The sequence below is a fragment of the Urocampus carinirostris genome, chromosome 3, assembly GCF_059441175.1.
Source record: "Urocampus carinirostris isolate Australia breed hairy pipefish chromosome 3, RoL_Ucar_1.0, whole genome shotgun sequence".
Classification (NCBI taxonomy): Eukaryota; Metazoa; Chordata; class Actinopteri; order Syngnathiformes; family Syngnathidae; genus Urocampus; species Urocampus carinirostris.
In genome coordinates this window covers 40,412,022-40,429,609 of record NC_142351.1, presented here as the reverse complement: position 1 = coordinate 40,429,609, position 17,588 = coordinate 40,412,022, and the positions used below count along the sequence as shown (strand labels likewise).

General features: G+C 38.3%; 1 protein-coding gene across 5 annotated transcripts; it reads left to right on the top strand.

Moving 5' to 3' along the window:
• Positions 1-263: 263 nt before the first annotated feature.
• Positions 264-16,741, top strand: arl13b (ARF like GTPase 13B). 5 transcript variants are annotated; one of them, XM_088331821.1, is made up of 10 exons: positions 264-768; positions 6,775-6,845; positions 6,922-7,171; positions 8,882-8,987; positions 10,728-10,930; positions 11,148-11,262; positions 11,335-11,479; positions 13,959-14,081; positions 15,646-15,714; positions 16,393-16,741. In XM_088331821.1, exons 1-10 carry the CDS (start codon positions 710-712, stop codon positions 16,467-16,469), a joined length of 1,218 nt encoding a protein of 405 aa, XP_088187947.1. In that variant the 5' UTR covers positions 264-709; the 3' UTR covers positions 16,470-16,741. The 5 variants fall into 5 exon arrangements, with proteins under 5 accessions (XP_088187947.1, XP_088187946.1, XP_088187949.1 ...); XM_088331820.1 differs by lacking the exon at positions 264-768 and adding an exon at positions 4,811-5,027; XM_088331823.1 differs by lacking the exon at positions 264-768 and adding an exon at positions 4,812-5,027 and having other exon boundaries at positions 16,533-16,741.
• Positions 16,742-17,588: the final 847 nt, after the last annotated feature.

The following is a 17,588-nucleotide window of genomic DNA, read 5'->3' as shown; positions in this document are numbered from 1 at the left end:
TTGATCCTCTGTCGCCACCTAGTGGGGTCCCCAAGCAACCGCCTAGTTTGCCTGCTGAAAAAAAGGCTTGGTTTGTGAATCTTTTGAGATTTCTGCTTGTTTTGGCAAAGTATGTGGTTTGAAACAGCCAAGTGAAAAATATTTTGGGGGCAGTGTAATCCTTGAGATTTTCGTCCCGCGTATGTAGTGTCAAAATTGAACCACATGAAGCGCTCTTTAAAAAATATACTGATCTCTCTGTTACACCAAAGAAGAACCGTGACGTCATCTCGCTTGCATCCTAGCAACCGAAAAAGAAGGCGCAGCATAGCGTCAGCCAAGCTAACTGCTAAACCTTTTCGTCCGTGTTAAAAAAAATGTTCCCTGTTCGTATTTTCAGCTCTTTTAAAACCTGGTCCATGGTTCACAGCGAAGCGGGCACCCGTTCGCCGCGCAACTGACGCGCGTCGGGGCGCAAAGAAGTTCAAGGAGCCGCAGTTATTGTCAGCTTGAACCGCTAGCTAACATTTAACGGTGTGTTTTTTCCGCTATGTATTTGACGTTTGGAGCTTTGTACCACTTGGGCGGTCAAGTGGGGGACATGTCAAGTATGTAAATGGAGTTTGAGGGCTCCTCAGAATGTAGTTAGGGGAGACGGTCTCCACGCGACGCGACGGAAAGTGGTGGTGGGACTCCCGAGGCTCCATGACCACTTGGCACTTGACCTGACATGTTTAGCCTCATGGCGAATTGCTGTAACTGGCTCAAACGTTGGCGAGAGCCGGCAAGGTAAGTCGCCAATACCTTAAAAATGCAATTGTACGGTGTTTATTATAATAATAATAATAATTTCCTTTGTATTGTCATTCTTTGTAACAATGTACACAGAACGAAATGTCGATACACCTGACCCGTTGTAGCGAGCATATAGCGCCCTCTAGTGGTGCATAACTTCATTCTTAAAAAACAAACGGGAAGAAAAACGGTAATCCCTCTTTTTCTGCGGGGGTTATGTTCTAATAAGAACCCGTGATTGGCAAAAGCGGTGAAGTAAAAACCTTAGGATTTTTATTTTATTTACAAATATACAATCATTTCCTGCCATTTTACCTTACCTTACTTTATAGTTTTTTTTTAATAATTTCATTTTGTGTATGCCGTATAACTGTTTTTTGTTAGACCAATTTCATCTTGCCCATAGTGACTAAACAGGATCCGGATTGTTAATTGTAAAAAACACATTTTTAAATTAGGTTTGCATATAAGCAAGTCAAGTTAATTCAAGTTATGTTAATTTGTTTAGCCTTTAATCACAAGGAGTCTCTAAGGGCTATACCGAGCACAGATTATTGCAAACTAATGACTTATTACACCATCCCCTGATCTAAAACCTACAGGAAGGCAGGGAAAAACTCAAAAACCTCAACATGAGGAAAATGAAGATAGTTTTCCATTGATGACAGATGTACAAAGTATTCTCACTCTAATGCTAACAGTGAGAGAGGTTTCAGCCATATGGGGAAAGTACATACACAGTATAAGAAGATAATGGGAAGATATACCCTGTATGATACTCGGTAACATCTTTGTTGCAAATAAAAAATTGTGACAGTTCCTGTAATAAAGTAGACCATATGAAGTCTGCTACTTGTAATAAGCATCACAAAATCTACTGCATATGGGGAAAGAACTAAGAGGGATAACATAATTGTGTATACCATTTTGTAAACAAAATAAAGTTGTTTACACAGTTATCTTTGTTTTCATTCTACATAGTCTGCCTTGTTGTGAATAAATAGGTTCCGAGTTGTCTTTTTTTAAAGTTTATTATCACTTAAAAAGGGCAATTTCAATCATTAATAAAGTGGCGCTATTTGCTCTGTTTTACAGGTATGTAATTAATTATTATACACTGAAACCAAAGAACAAACCGGTTTTAAAGTCTCAGTCATTTGTTTAACAAATAAAAGCAATGTACGTTTTTTTTCGTTTTTTTCTCCTACTAATAACTACTGTATAATAATAATTAGCAGATTAACTCTTAAACTAATTAGATTGCAGAACACAATGCAAATCTAGTATCATAACCATGAAAAGTAAACCACGTCTTCACGAGGGATATATATATTGATTTAAATAATAAGCCCAGCAACAGGTCGGGCAAAAGAAAAATGAGAAAAAAAGTCTGGTATGGTAACTTTGAGTCTCCGTAGTTATTACTCTTCCTTTAGCCAATGAGAGAGCAGATTACAATGCACGATGCAAATCCATGAAGAAGCAAAACCATGAAAAGTTAACTGTGTTATAGCGAGCAATTACTGTATTGATTTAAATATAAGCCTCGCGCAAGACTGGGCAAAATAGAAGAACAATTTTGTATTTTGGTTACTTTAAGTCTCCGAAGTTTAGATTCTTCGTTGTGCTTTTTAGCACTCAATTTCGGTTGCTTTTCACAATCTAGCGGTTAACTAATACATACTCACTCACTCAATAGAATATATTTGTTTCATACCTACTTTTTTATTGTGACTGATCCAAGAAGTTTACTGATTCATCACAGATACCAACTGGCATCAATATAATTGGTACTTTGGATACATGAAATGATCCCCCCTCGAATATGTAAAACAAAAATACAAGCTATATTTCCCAAGATTGTTTATGACACAGTATATGGCAGTAAACTATAGTGAATATAGTTTACAATTAGATTAGACATGGCACTCAGGATACGGATGTAAAGAAATACCTAAAAGAAAAAATGAGATAAAACTATTGTGAAGAATACAAGAACTCGACTAATTTGTCACTGATACCAACTAGTACCGATATCAATAGTACTTAAGAATAGTTTTTATTGTCATTGATTACAACTTAGTGAACATTTTTTTTATGAGATCAGACTTGGCACTCCAGGATAAACATGTATTAAAATTATTATTATTTAGTGTCTTCTGGTGGTGAAAAGAACTTCATTCATTAATAGAAAACAATTTTGATTTAAATAAAGAGCAAAATTACATGTACTATCATAAATATGCATTTTTAAAAAATATCCGTAGGTTGAGAAATTTACATGTAACATGAGCCTTACCTAAAGCGAGCTGACGGCATTGTCATCTTGCTGCTATGGTTACCCCCAAATACCAAACACCTTTTGAATGGCCAGCTTCGCCTGGCTCGGTTCGCTTTTAACGTGACGTAATCACATCACCGTCCTTCTGTCTGAACAGGGGTTTTACCAAGTGCGTTTTGAAAGGTGTTTTGAAGGATTCTATGTAAGTGTGTGTCGGAGGGGGCATTGGAGAAAAGTGTTGTCCCCACAGATTATGTCCTGGGTCTGAATTATTTTTTTGAAAGATGGCTGCGAGGGCATGGTTGTGTAGCAGGAAGGTCAGTCAGGTAGGAATGAAATGAAATGAACTGCATTTATATAGCGCTTTTCCCAAAGCGCTTTACAGTGTGCTTCACATTTCCCAATAGCGGCCGTGCAGCCATGTAAGGCGCTAACCTGCTTATTGGGGGCTTATTCAGTGTCTTACCCAAAGATACTTCGACACAGAGGAGCCGGGATTCGAACTGCGATCTCTTGATCCCAAGGGCTTCGAAGGGGAGGCTTCACGTTGAGGAGGAATTATGTCGTTGTGTGTTCTATATTATATCTACAATTTTACTTTTTTTATGCTCTTCTACTTCTTCAAGTACCCCTAATCAGGGCAAATGTTTTATTTGGAATATTTTAATAGATAAATTAAATACAGTTATAGTAATATTAAAAAAAACTTTAATCTGATTGAAGTTTTAGCTAACATCTGTTTAGTGGTCTTTAGTTAGTTGATAGGAATGAGTGGAGAGGTGTTGTAAAAGGGTAGTGGGATGTTCGACGTGTTCTATGGGATGGGCCGGGCACCTGTATGATGCGGCAGGGGTAAACTACTGAAAGCTGTCTGGCCGTGCTGTTGAACATAAGAGTGTGTTATGTCACCCTGACCCGAGTGACATGGCCGCTTTCTTGTGTCCCGTTTCATCTGTAGGGACGAAAGCATGACCGACTTGGGTGCCGAGGTGCTTAACTTGTTTGGGTGTCTGGGCATTTGGGTTGGCCATGGTCAAAACACTTTTGTGTGTTTTTTTTTTGCTACTTTTTTCCCTTTTTCACATTTTCTTTGTTTTTGTGTATGCGATTGTCTTGCTGTCGGTTACCCCTCTCGAGGGATATGACCAGGGTCGATAGATAGTTAGTTGAAACAACTAAAACATGACTAAAGATACTTTTTAACAAATTTGGCTGGTTGGTTGGTTGTTTTGAATCCCTTAACCAGTAAGGTCGTAGGGGCACCATTTCCGTCCTTATTCCAATTCAACCCTAACCACTAATTCCTAAATTTAACCCTAACCTCCCTTAATCACTACCACTAACCCCATGACATTTACTCCCGAATCCATATCCCTAACCCCCTTACCCATAAAAGTGTACTGCAGTTGAATAAACCTAGCATCACTCAAAACAAATACTACCGTACTCAAGATAGTTCCAGATGATGCTGGAAGAAAGAACCGAGGTGGAGTCTTCAATGGACTGCTTGTAAATGAGTGCCAAAACATGAGATTAGAAATTCAGACCAATATAATCTTGCTTTGTCTTTTTGTGGTCAGATTATCAGATTAGGACATTTTATTTTCTAGCACTGTGAAAATACATCGATGTGAAGGCATATATAGCAAAAGAAAAACATAACGTATGGATTACGATTCACGCAGACTAATCCACCGGGCACATGTGAGGCTTCTGAGCCTTTGGGTTGAGACAACAATCCTTATCTAATCCCCCACCTCGGTCTTTCAGGCAAGTCTCTCTACTTTGACGCATTTTTACGAGGGGCTTTTGACATGGAGCGCTAAGTGTTCCGTGGTCGCTGGTAGCGGGCGCTCATTATATCGCTTTCCGGGGATTTCCATTTGGAAGCGGCTCTGATGAAGGCCAGCTGGCTCCAGGAGACCGTCAGATGGATTAAGTGCTTCATGTCTATTCAACTCGAGCGTCGAAGTTAAGTATGATAAAATGAGACCTTAAAAAAACACATGAAGAGCATGGGATTACATTTCCCTTTGATAGTTCTCTTTAACGTTTTCTTTGGTAATAAAACAGTTTCTGGCTCCTGTACTTTTTTCAAAAGTACCGTAGTATTTTAGAGTGCTATATAGTATTTATATTCCTAGCAGGACCACTAAAGCAAATCCAGGAGATATATTTTTTTCAGATGCGAATTAAAAATGTTTAGTGAAGATGGTCAGTTTCTAACTCTAAATTTGCAACGTGAAATTGTTGTATGGCATAGGATAGAAAGTTGTGGTAATAACTATTGCGTCCAAACTTCAGTACTCCAGTGTGTAAAGCACATTGTAAAGTGCTTTGGGAGGTCATTAGTGTCTTGAAAGTGACCATGTACTGTTGTATATACATTAGTAACCATATATTATATAGTAAGCACTTTTATGTAATATATGTGCAATAACATTATAAATAACTATGAGTAAAAATGAAATTTTCTTTACTTCTGGTATGATGTGACCTGAGCTGGTACAGTAGGGTTAGTGGGTGTATGGTGAGGGAGGAAGGTACAGCAGATTGAAATTAAAACTGATTTTAAAATTTACACTTGCAAGGATTGTTATGCATTGAGAGGACTTTGTTGCTTCAATCGCATCTTTATTTGTGATAACTGTCCCAATCATCGATCAATGACAGTCTTATTTCTTGGCGGGCGTAAGAATGTGTGTACCTTCTTTCTATTTCTTGATAATCCCAAGGTTCACTTCTATGATTATTCAGATTCAGATTCAGATCTACTTTATTGTCATTCTAGTACACGTGCATACAGAACGAAATGTCGATGCATCTGACCCCCACAGTTTCCTTGAATGTACAGATATAAATAATGTTGTATTGTATTTTGGCTACGTATAGTATTTTACCATAGTGCCGATAGTGCAAGAAGAGTAGCTAACCAGATGTGCAAAATGGGCAGTCAGGTTAACAAGTCAGGTACACAGTAACATTAACACTGTAACAATAACGCTGTAATTACAATAGTGCAGAGAGCAATGTGCAAGGAGTGGCAAGCTATAAAAAAAAAACTGCCAGTAGTGCAAAAAGTCAGATTAGCAGCCGTTTAGATTTAAGTTAACTATATGTTAGATTGACCATTTAACAGTCTAATGGCCAGGGGGACTAGACTATTGCGGAGCCTGGTGGTCCTGCACCGCACACTGCAGTACCTCTTCCCAGAGGCTAGCAGAGTGAACAGTCCATGATGGGGGTGAGAGGGGTCCCCGGTAATGATTATCATGTTTTTGTTTCTTTGTTTGGCATCATTGCATGTCTAGCTAGACAAATAATGTTTTATTCCATGAGATTTAGAACTAAAAGTATAGAAAGGGAGCATTATGGAAGGTTTGCCAATAGCATAGCGGCATTTTCATATAGCTGTGACATTAACCAATAGCAGACAGGCACGTTGGAGACATGTGAGACTAGTGGCGCAAAGTTAAAATTTTGTATGTTTTTGGGCATGCAAAATAATTTGTTGACGTCTTACAGTGGGGAAAAAGGCTGCAACTGGGTGCCAAAAATACATCATATTCCACACCTAACATAAAAACATGAGACAGACGCCATAACCCGGGAGCTTCCTGTATTTCCTTGTTCCCATTTTGAAAAATACTAAAATTGCATTTATTGGAATATAAGTGTGTCAAGACTGAAAAGTATCAATGATGTATTCTTTCAAACAGAAAAGTGACTCTTGTGATGGTCGGACTGGATAACGCAGGAAAGACCGCCACCGTTCGAGGAATTCAAGGAGGTGCGCGCCTGCCTTCTATATTTTTCATCTGTTCTTCCACTGAATTGTTCTTTAACCCTTCTTTTTCCGTCGTCAGACAATCCACAGGACGTGGCCCCCACCGTAGGGTTTTCCAAGGTCGACTTGAGGCAAGGCAAATTTGAGGTCACTATCTTTGATTTGGGCGGCGGCAAGAGGATCCGCGGTATATGGAAGAATTACTACTCTGAGTCCCACGGCGTAGTATTTGTGGTGGACTCCAGTGATGTGCAGCGGATGCAGGAGACGCGGGAGACCATGACAGAAGTTCTGCAGCACCCACGAATCGCTGGGAAGCCTGTGCTGGTGTGAGTACATGAATCTCTCAATGTCTGGAAAAAGTGGTAATTATATGGGATCATCAAGATCAAATCAAGATCGATATTTTTAGGATTCTTGAGAAAAACGGTTAGATTAGCCTTTTTTAGCAGCCTGCCCTGTCCTAGCTGGTTTAGTGCATGTTTGCTCCGTGTGTGTTATTTTTGCCAGTTTTCCCCTATGCAAAATAAGATTTAAAAATCTCTTCTTCGTTCAGGGACCTTAGACTATATCGCTGAGGGCCGCAATTGGCCCTCAGGCTGTGAGTTTGAGACCCTTGCTTTACAAGCTGGGCAAAAAAATGAGAAGAAAAATGTTGCAGTTTGGTCACTTGATTCTCTGTGGTTTGTATTCTTTGTGTCTTGTAGCACTCATATTTGTTTGCACTACACAATACAGTGAGATGTAGTGGTCAAATAATACACTGTGTCCCTGCAGCAAAATAGCCAATTTCTGACTATTTTTTTCATGTTGTACAAACAAAAAAGAATAAATAGAACGTTTATGTGTAGTTTATTTTCATATTTTCTTTAATAAAACGTCATTTTAGGAAATGTTTTCACTGGAAATGTTTACATTAAACAGATATTTTTAATCAAAACTTGCATTGTTTACTTTATGCATTCATTCAAAGACATTACCATTAGCAGATAGCAGCCATCTCCACAATACTAGTATTATTTTATATACAGTATATCAATTTATATATAAATATATATGTAATTTACAATTTATTTATATATATATCTATCTATCTACCTTGGACACATCCCTCAAGAGGGGTGACCGACAGCAATGCAAACATATACGATAAAAAGAAAATAAAAGGGAAAAAAAAGCAAAAAAAAACACACAAAAATTTTTGGACAATGGCCAAACCAGTTGCCCAAACACCCAAACAAGTTAGGCACCTCGGCACCTAAGTTGGTCATGCTTTCGTCCCTCCAGATGAAACAGGACAGCGGCCATGTCACTCGGGTCAGGGTGACACAACACACTTTTCTGTTCAACAGCAGGGCTCGACAGCTTTCACTGGTTTACCCCTGCCGCTTTACATATAAAAGTATATAAATAAAGTATATATTTTAAGTTATATAGCACTAACTGCTAAAGTGATTGTAGTGGCTAAAGTGAAGTAGCCCACCAGTTGTTTGTTAATGTGGCTAGCAGCCGCGTTAACATAAATATTTACTGTATCTCGGTCAGGGACTGCCGGAACACAATAGAATAACCTCCAGAGACGATATAACGAGCTTTTAATCTTTTGTTTAAGTCGAAAACTATCTAATATTGTTATTTTACAGCGATATATGCACATTTTGATGTTGCACAGGATTTTTCTGGACCCTTTGTGTCTTTTGATTTTGTTAGTTTTCAAAATGTTAAGTACTTACTGCAAGATGGAAAATAAAGTTGACCATTTAGCTTATGCATTAAAAGCATGAGCGCCAACGAATTGACATGAAAAGCTAAGAATAGCCATCTTAAAGTGACAACTTTTATCAGAGATTCTTATTTGGTGTTTTTTCCCCTCAACATGTGCTGTGAAAAACGATCAAGGACTGTTGGATTTCTGCCTGTTCCTATTTCTTATCAAGGGCTACCCAGTTACCACATAAATCAAGCAGTGCCGGCTTCCGCCAACATTTTATGCGGGAAAAGGCTTGTAATCTCCACTCTCTTATCGTCATTGTTTGCAGGCTGGCCAACAAACAGGATCAGGAAGGAGCGATGGCTGAAGCAGACATCATCGAGAGCCTGTCGTTAGAAAAGCTGGTTAATGAGAACAAGTGTCTGTGTCAGATCGTAAGTGTTTCTGCACCTGCTGTGGATTGGTTTCACATTGAATGAAATCACCCAGTAGAAAAACAATAACTTTGTTTGGCACTCGTGAATTATGAATAAATAAATATTACAATTATGCTAACCTATCCATGAAATAGCTGCAATTTATTCAGAGCTCCATAGAAAACATACTATGTTAGTCCTCAAGGTCTTGCATTGGTTTTCAGTCAGGAGAAGAATACATTCGAAATGTCTGCTTTTGGCCTAGAAATCATGAAAATATCTCGTTTCTTAAGAGATGCAGAATGAATACAAAGCTGAGGTTTGCAAACTTGGCTCAATTCAAACAGTGGGGGGACTTGAATGTAATTTGAGGGGTACATTGGATTTTTAAGCATATGTTGTAAAGCAAGCTCACAGCATTTTTTTCTATGCTTCCTAAAGATAAATTTATACAAATATATATTTTTCCGTTGTAAGATTTGTCTCATTTAATATTTTATTTTTCTTATTTATTTCGACATGTTTGTTTTATAATTTTGAAAGTCGTTTTCTCAGTTTCCTAGAAAAGCAAGTACCATTTAAAACAAAGTAAACAACACCAGAAATAAGTCTTTTATCTGATGCTGAAATATTTGCTAAAAATATTACATAATACAGGTAACATCTCACTTGCATCCAGCCGTACTTAAAAACTTGACGATTTAATGATCATTTTTCCAAATGCAACAGTATTATCCAACTATTTTTATCAATCTTTGGGGGCTGACATTTTCCTCTTTTTTTGTCCACTGAAAACGTCAACATTTGTAAACTTTCAACCAATCAAAGTATACCTAGGCATAGAAAGTAATGCAGCAAAAACATATATTTTAAATTGAAAAACATACTATCCAAAAAAATAGTAATAATTAATCATGCAACGTGTTTAATTATATTGGCGGCCAATGTGACCATCTATTGGGCACTATGGAGCAAATCCTACTTCAAAACCAGAGGACCTCAAAAGAAAAAAAAACATCTAATTGGTGTGTGAGTGTGAGTGCGTGTGTGAATGGATAAGTGTGAAGCACTTTGTCAAGCGCTTTGGGAAGTCTTCATTGACTTGAAAAGCGCTAAATAAATGCAAACCATCATCAACAGATGCTCATTTATCTTTTCCAAGCTCATGCTGATTTTTTTCCAGAGGTTTCTCTCTTTTTTCTAGAATATTCAATTTTTCTGGCTGACGCTCACTTTTTCCAGTACATTCTTTTAAAAAAAAAAAAAAAAAAAAAAAAAAAAGTCCAGAACACCAGCTTGTTACAGCCCGGCAACACGTATGACAATTTTGTCAGTCAGCCAGCAGAGCAATCTACAACTAAACAGTAATGAGATACTGTCCTGGCAGCAGTTGGCACCATTGTAATTGGCTTGTGACCAATGTTACCTAGGAATAGAATAGAATAGTAGTAAAACAAGGACTAAAATACTAAATAAATAAAAATAATAGTTAAATTGAAGAGAAAAAAATATCTGCCCATGCACTTTATACCGTAAGGGCAAAGATCCTAAATGAAGTAATGTTTATGGGGAGTTCATTTGCACATTTATGAAAAAGTTTGAGGAGTCTAGTTTTGAAAGCAAACAAGATGAATCAATACAGCATCTATATTCGGAGGCATATTGAAAAGGTTGCTGTACAAAATCACAAAATAAAAAAAAGCCCCTTTGCCCTCGACTTGGCCGGCTAATAAAAGACTCGCTTCCTTTTTTTTCCAGGAGCCATGCTCTGCGGTTCTGGGCTGCGGCAAGAAGGTTGACAAATCCATCAAACGGGGTTTGAGTTGGTTGCTCGGCAACATTGCCAAAGATTACGAGGCCATCACTGAACGTGTGCAGAAGGATACAGCCGAGCAACGCGCTCAGGAAGAGCAGGATAAGAAGGAACGGGCTGAACGAGTCCGGCGGATAAGAGAGGAGAGGTGAGCATTATGTATCACCGACTCTTACCCTGGCCAAGAATAGAAGACAGATATCTGTCCTTGTTCTTTCCAACCAAAGTGTAATGATCTTTTTTTTCTCTTTATCGCTTAGATGGTAAACACATTTGACCTCAGCATATTATTTTCCTTAACTAACATCCCTTCGGAATACATGTGCAGGAAGATGCCAAAAGGTTAATCCCTTTTTTTTTTTTAGAGAGCAGCAGGAGAGGGAAGAGGCAGAACGGGAAGGCAGGCAGGTCTGCCGGGAGGATACCGATGAGGAAAACATGGCCAACCCCTTCCAGCCGATTGAAAATGTCATCACCGAGGTGCGAACATGAAAACAAGACGCCGTATGATTGCCGACAACCGACGTGTCTCTCATGGTAATTTGTGTTCAGAGCGGGGATAAAGAAAATGACAGGAGGCATAAACAAAAGATGCAAGAATGCGCACTCAACAGTCTAAAGGGAGCCGGCGATTGCGGGCTGGAGAATCAGGACGAGGCAGACGACGTTAGACAAACGCCAGAACATTTGATTTCAAGTGAGTGCATTTAATCTCATTGAATTGGAATTTTTGTGCGCATAAAAAAAAATTGAGCTCCCAGTTCGTTACCGCCTACTTTTATCAGACAAAATAAAGTAAAAGTAACATGCAATTCACATCCGTTTCAATTTCATCCCTAACCCTAAACATAAATCTCCCTGTGAGATAATAATATATGGTCGCTGTCAAAAATTGTATCCCTCCAAATTGTTTATTATTTAAACAGTCACTTATTGGTTGATTAAATATATTTTTAAAGAAATGTGTCAATTAACCCAGCGACCATAGTGAGAAAAAATGGCTCCGAAATTGGATGGATGGATCGTGTCAATATTAAATGTAGTATTGGTGATCGTCAGCCCCCTGCCCCTCCATTTAAATTTTTTGAAGGGAATGGTCACTCATTGGTTTATTTCAAATGTTTTTAAAATATCTGTCAATATTGACATACCTCCAAAAATTGTCTTATCTGAAATGTGTCTCATTGGTTAATTAAAGATTTTTTAAAGGTGTCAATATGAAATGTTTTGTTGCTTCTCCTGTGAGATAATAACTACTGTGCAATTTCCACTATAAGGTGCAAATGATTATAAGCCGCACACAGTTTATCTTTAAAGAAAAAGCAATTTTGTACGTACATAAGCACACCTGAGTATAAGTCGCATTTGCTTGCATTGAAACATGAGATATTTGCAAAAGAAGACGAGAGTCTTATTAATATACGGTTCCTTAACCCATTACTCCTGATAAACAAATGCGTGTCTGCACGATGTTACCAGTCACTGAAATATGTCATGCCGTATGTCATTGGAAAGCTTAAACTCTTGGGATTCAAAATATACTCATCAAAGAAACATTACGATCAGCCTGAAACAAGATACTTAAAAACTATGAAGCCAGCGTAACTCACCCTTACATCCCTGGCTGTCTTCAACTTCTTTAAATGTACGCAAAAACGGCTTTGTTACATCAAGGACAATCCATAGATTCCAACAAATCCAATCAACAGCTAGTTTTAACTTTTATTATCTAAATTGTTTCATATTAGTTGATTTTTTTAAAAAAATAAATCTATAAAATAAATCTATAATATTAAATTTAATGATTTTTTTGGAAGCTAATGACTATATATGTTTACTTTTATGTGAAAGAGACCTATCTTTCTCCCCCATATGTTTTTAATTATCTAATACATTTCGTTGCTTGATTATTCGTTTAAGGAATATGTCAGCATTAAATGTAATGTTGTAATATATTACTGTAACTTACCTCATGTGCATCCCTTCTCAAAGTTTCTTCATTTTCCTCATGCTGAGGTTTTGAGTTTTTCCTGCCCCCATGTAGGTTTTAGATCAGGGTATAGTGTAATGATAGTCTGTAGTCTGTAATAGTCTTTGGTGTGTGCAGCCCTTTGAGAACTCTTGTGATTAAGGGCTATACAAATAAACATGACTTGACTTAACTACATATTGTCACTGTCATGTGAATAAAACATACTTCCTCTCAAATTTGTTATCACTTATATCGTCCCTCATTGGTTATTTAGGATTTTTAAACTAACAAATCTGTTAATATTGAATGTAACAATGCTTTTCCTGTGAGATAATATTTATATTGTTGTTGTCATGTGAAAAGGACGTATCTCGCCTCCCAATTTTATTATTTTAGCGTCAAAATCATCCCTCATTGATTTATTGTTTTTTTTATTTTATGAAATCTGTCAATATTTAACTGTAACAAAGTTTTAGGGTAAAAAAAAAAAACATTTTTGGGTGTGAAAAGGGTGTTTTTATGTTGCCCTAATTAAAAAGTTTACAACACAAAACTAGTATGTACATTTAATTAACATTGCGTCGATAAGTGGACATTTTACCTTATTGAATAACTCATCCATTCAAAAAATGTGACACATCTCCTCTACTCTACAATTTGCATAATACAGTGGGACCTCGCTACTTCGCGGTTCCACGTTCACGGGTTCAGAGCTTCGCGGGTCGAAAGAATAATAATAATAAAATAAAATAATTAAAAAAACAAAAAAAACTAAAAAAATTTTTTTTTTTTTTTTTTTAAAGCATTTTTGAGGGGGCGTCGCTACTTCGTGGTTCCACGTTCGCGGGTTCAGAGCTTTGCAGGTCCCAAAAAAATGAAATAAAAAAAAAATAAATAAATAATAATAATAATTTAAGCATTTTTGAAGGGGCGTCGCTACTTCGCAGATTTTCACTTTTCGCGGGTGGTTTCGGTCCCAATTAACCGCGATAACCGAGGGATTACTGTATTTGCATAAACGTTCAAATTAGCGCGTTTTTCACCACTTAACGGTAAAATTCGAAAACGTTTCTTTACCTGGTAGAGGAAATGCTTGAGCAATTATATGGGGACATTCTTTCTATATATGGTTTCAAACCTTTAAAATAGTAAGCTTTTTTTTAAACCAAAGATTTGATCTTGATTTCACGCCATGTTGTCGCAGGTCCGGCTGCAGAGCAAGGCAAGAAAAAGGTGAAAAAATTATACCTGAAGAGGAAGCACCGGGTGGACCCCCTTAACACTGATGAGGGGCCAGCAGAGATGCCGCCCCCGCCCCCACTTCCAGGTTTGTCTTTTGCACTTCACACTTGTCAATACAGTAGAATCCCGGGATACGACATCCATTTACGGCGGCAGAATAAAAAATGAAACAGAATTTAAAACTTGCACTTGTAAGGTTTGTCATGCTCTTAAAAGATTTCCTTGCTATAATCGCCTCCTCATATTTTATAACAATCCTATTGGCCAACTGGTTGTGGCCTGGCAATTTAGTCAGCATAGTGATTTGAGTCTCTCTTCCGTATTTATTGATAATTGCAAGGTTTATTTTCATGGTTATCATGTTTTTGCTTTTCCCTTTAGCATCACTGCAAACAAATACACCACAAAAAATACAGTATTGTATCAACGACTTGTAAAGGCTTTACTGAGCACACAAGATTCTAAACTGGATGAAGAGAAAGACATAGGAGCTAGTTCAGACAATAGCATATTAGGCAGCCCTTTGAGACTCTTTGTGATTAAGGGTTTTACAAATAAACATGACTTGACTTGACTTGACATTTTCATAAATCTCAGCCGCAAACCAATAGCAGGCTAACATTTGATATATCGACCAATAGCAGACATACATCTTGAGGATGTAACTCGTCATACACACAAACACTGCAAAACTTTTACACATTATTGGCCACATAAACTAATTTGCTGTCGGTATCTTGTGGTGGGGAGAATTTACCCCATGACGGTCCAAAAACTTCTAATTCCATAAGGTCTGGTCACTGTATCATGAGAGTCTACTGTTCTTCTTTACAGGCAATATACAATGCTGTTCAAAATAAAAATGCAATTAGACTAAACAGAATATCCCTGTTTTTAGTACAATTTTTTATTGTTACATGCCAGCCAAGTTACCAGTAGGTGGATTCTCAGAAAATAAACAAGACCCAGCATTCATAATAGGCATGCTCTAAAGGCTGTGCAATTAACCAAATAGGTCAAAGCGGTGTGTTAAAAAAATTGCATTGTGGCAACCAATGTCTGAGTTGGACAATTTTGGGGAGAAAATTAAACAAGTTGCCAACCCAATCCCCAGATCTCAATCCAATCGAGACACTGTGGGGTGATATAAAAATGCATAGTGTGGAGCAAAACCAAGAAATGTAAATGAATTGAGGAATGTTGTTAAGCAATCATGGAGTGAAATATCAACTGAAAAGTGCCACATGTGGATTGACTCTATGCCACACAGATGTGAAGCAGTTATAAAAAACTGGTCATGCAATTAAATATTAGGATTGCTAAATCATACCTTTTTTTGAGTTTGTAAATTTTTTGAACACACCCCTTTGCACTATTTGCCCAATTGCACAGCCTTTGGAGTGTGCCTATGATGAATGCTGTGTCTTGTTTGTTTCATGAGAATCTACTGCTTCTATTGGTAACTTTTTTGGCATTATTCTAAAACCAGAGATATTCTGTTTAGTCACATTGCACCGCTATCATTTTGAAGAGCACTGTATATTAGTTTTTCATTATCATTTTGTCCAACATTACTGAGTGTTGATATTTCCACTGCTAAATCATTTATTTTTTTAAATATTCAACTGCCTTTCCCCCCCTTATTCTAGTTGGATGGGCATCACCAAAAGTTTCTAGGATGCCCAAACTCGAGCCACTGTTGGACTCAAAAGCCTCTGGTAAAAATAATAAACCGGCCGTGATGAAAATCTCACTCCTTTCCTTTCCCCTCCGCGACAGCTTCTATCTCATCTCACGCTTGCAAACAATGAGCAGCTTTTCTCATTCATTAACACTACAAGGTGTTTTCTATTTGGTGTCATAATCATAATCATAGCTGTTGTTCTTTTAGGCGATAGCTCAGCTCGCCACTGCAAATCTGCGTCTTAAGTCTTTTTGCCGCTGAGCCTCGACAGCATCTTCGTCGTTTCCCCGGCCATCTCTAAACAGAATCTTCGTCCTCCGCCTGTCCATCTTCAAACAGCATCTTCATCCCCACAAATCACATCCTCAGTTTGATCTGTACATCCCTTCCAGTGTCAATCAAATAGCATTTTCATTGCATCCCCAGTTTATTTTGTTTATTCCTCTATGCGTCAATCTCCAAACAGCTGCTTCATTCCCCCTGTCGATCTCAAAACCGCATCTTCATCCCCTGCCCAGTCCATCTCTGAACATCATCATACCTTCCCCTGTCCAAGGCGAAACAGCATCTTCATCCGCTCCCTGTCCATCTCCAAACAGCATCTTCACCCACCTCTTTGCATGTTCCGTTGGTTGTGTGTGATGCATGGATCGATATCACTTAACCGCCTGTATTAAAATTTCAACGACAAACCCTCTCTTCCACCGCACAGAATTTTACAAGAAGCCCCTCCCGCCAGTTGTAAATAAGCCACAGCCTAACTGTGACACCCATGAACTGGTTTTGTAACCCCACTCACTGAAGAGGCCTGCAAAAATCATGGACATTTCCCTTCTTGCTTTCTGTTCCAAGCAAGCGGAGTATGAACAAGACATCTGCATTCGCCTGTGGGGGAGGAACGATGCCTGAAGCGTGAAAGGTAAAAGGAGCGACGAGGAAAAGACGCCATAAAACTGTGATTTTACAGAATCACGTTTATGTATATGTTTACTACACAACTGTTACTTCATGTACCATACGTTTTTACCATTTGATTAAACAACATGAACACGGCTCTCTAATTCCTTTTATATTCCTGTTTATCATTTAAGTGTCAAGAAAATGGTCAAATCTGACCCCCCAAAATAAACAAGAATTTTCAACCAGTTTTTGCTGGGGTGGTGATATTCAGAATATGAAATCTAGAGCGAGGGCCACCGACGATTACCTGGTAGCCCCCTAAGAACACCTAAGTAGCACGCTGACTGGTTCTGAAAATAACCAATGGTGATGGTTACAAAAAAGCTTATCAAACCCTTTGCGTTTTGCCCTTTACTAAACAAGCTCAGCTTCAAAAAGGTTGTTGACCCCTGGACCACAGCATGATCATTACCCAATCCGCGGTACCGGTACCCGACACTAACTCGAGACACTTGACACGATGATAGCGCAGACCTCATTATGGAGTTGTTGTTTAGTCCTTTGATCCTAATGGTTTTTCCCAGCTGCCCCTCAAACCGCATCAATACAGCTTTGTGGTTATTGGGACTTAAAAGCGCAGTCTGTGAGCGAGCCATCGATCCGGGAACGCAGGCATGTAAGCTTCCGCGCCTTTGCAAAGGTACGATGATATCGAGCTGGCTGTCGGCAAATCATTCAGATCATCGACTTGCTTTCCTGAACATGTTCCGGTATGGATTACAAAAACACCCTCAGGTTGCACTCACACCAAGCTGTTGTTTTTTTTTTTTTTTTTTTTGTAAACTGCAGACTCCTGTAAACAAACGGGGCTATTTATTGTTGCAGAACGCTGAATTCCGAATGCGCCGAAGACTGCAAAAATGCTAATAATATTTATTCCCCTAACCGCCAGGGTTGTTGGGGCACAATTTCCTCTGGTGTGTCTTGGGCATTTACAGCCTGGTGGCG

What these genes read in the sequence shown, in the direction of transcription:
- arl13b (XM_088331820.1), top strand. Translation starts at nt 4,954, where the DNA reads ATGAAGGCCAGCTGGCTCCAGGAGACCGTCAGATGGATTAAGTGCTTC. An exon ending in ATTCAACTCGAGCGTCGAAG is followed by an intron (nt 5,028 to 6,774) that starts TTAAGTATGATA and finishes TCTTTCAAACAG; the next exon opens with AAAAGTGACTCTTGTGATGG. An exon ending in ACAAGTGTCTGTGTCAGATC is followed by an intron (nt 8,988 to 10,727) that starts GTAAGTGTTTCT and finishes TTTTTTTTCCAG; the next exon opens with GAGCCATGCTCTGCGGTTCT.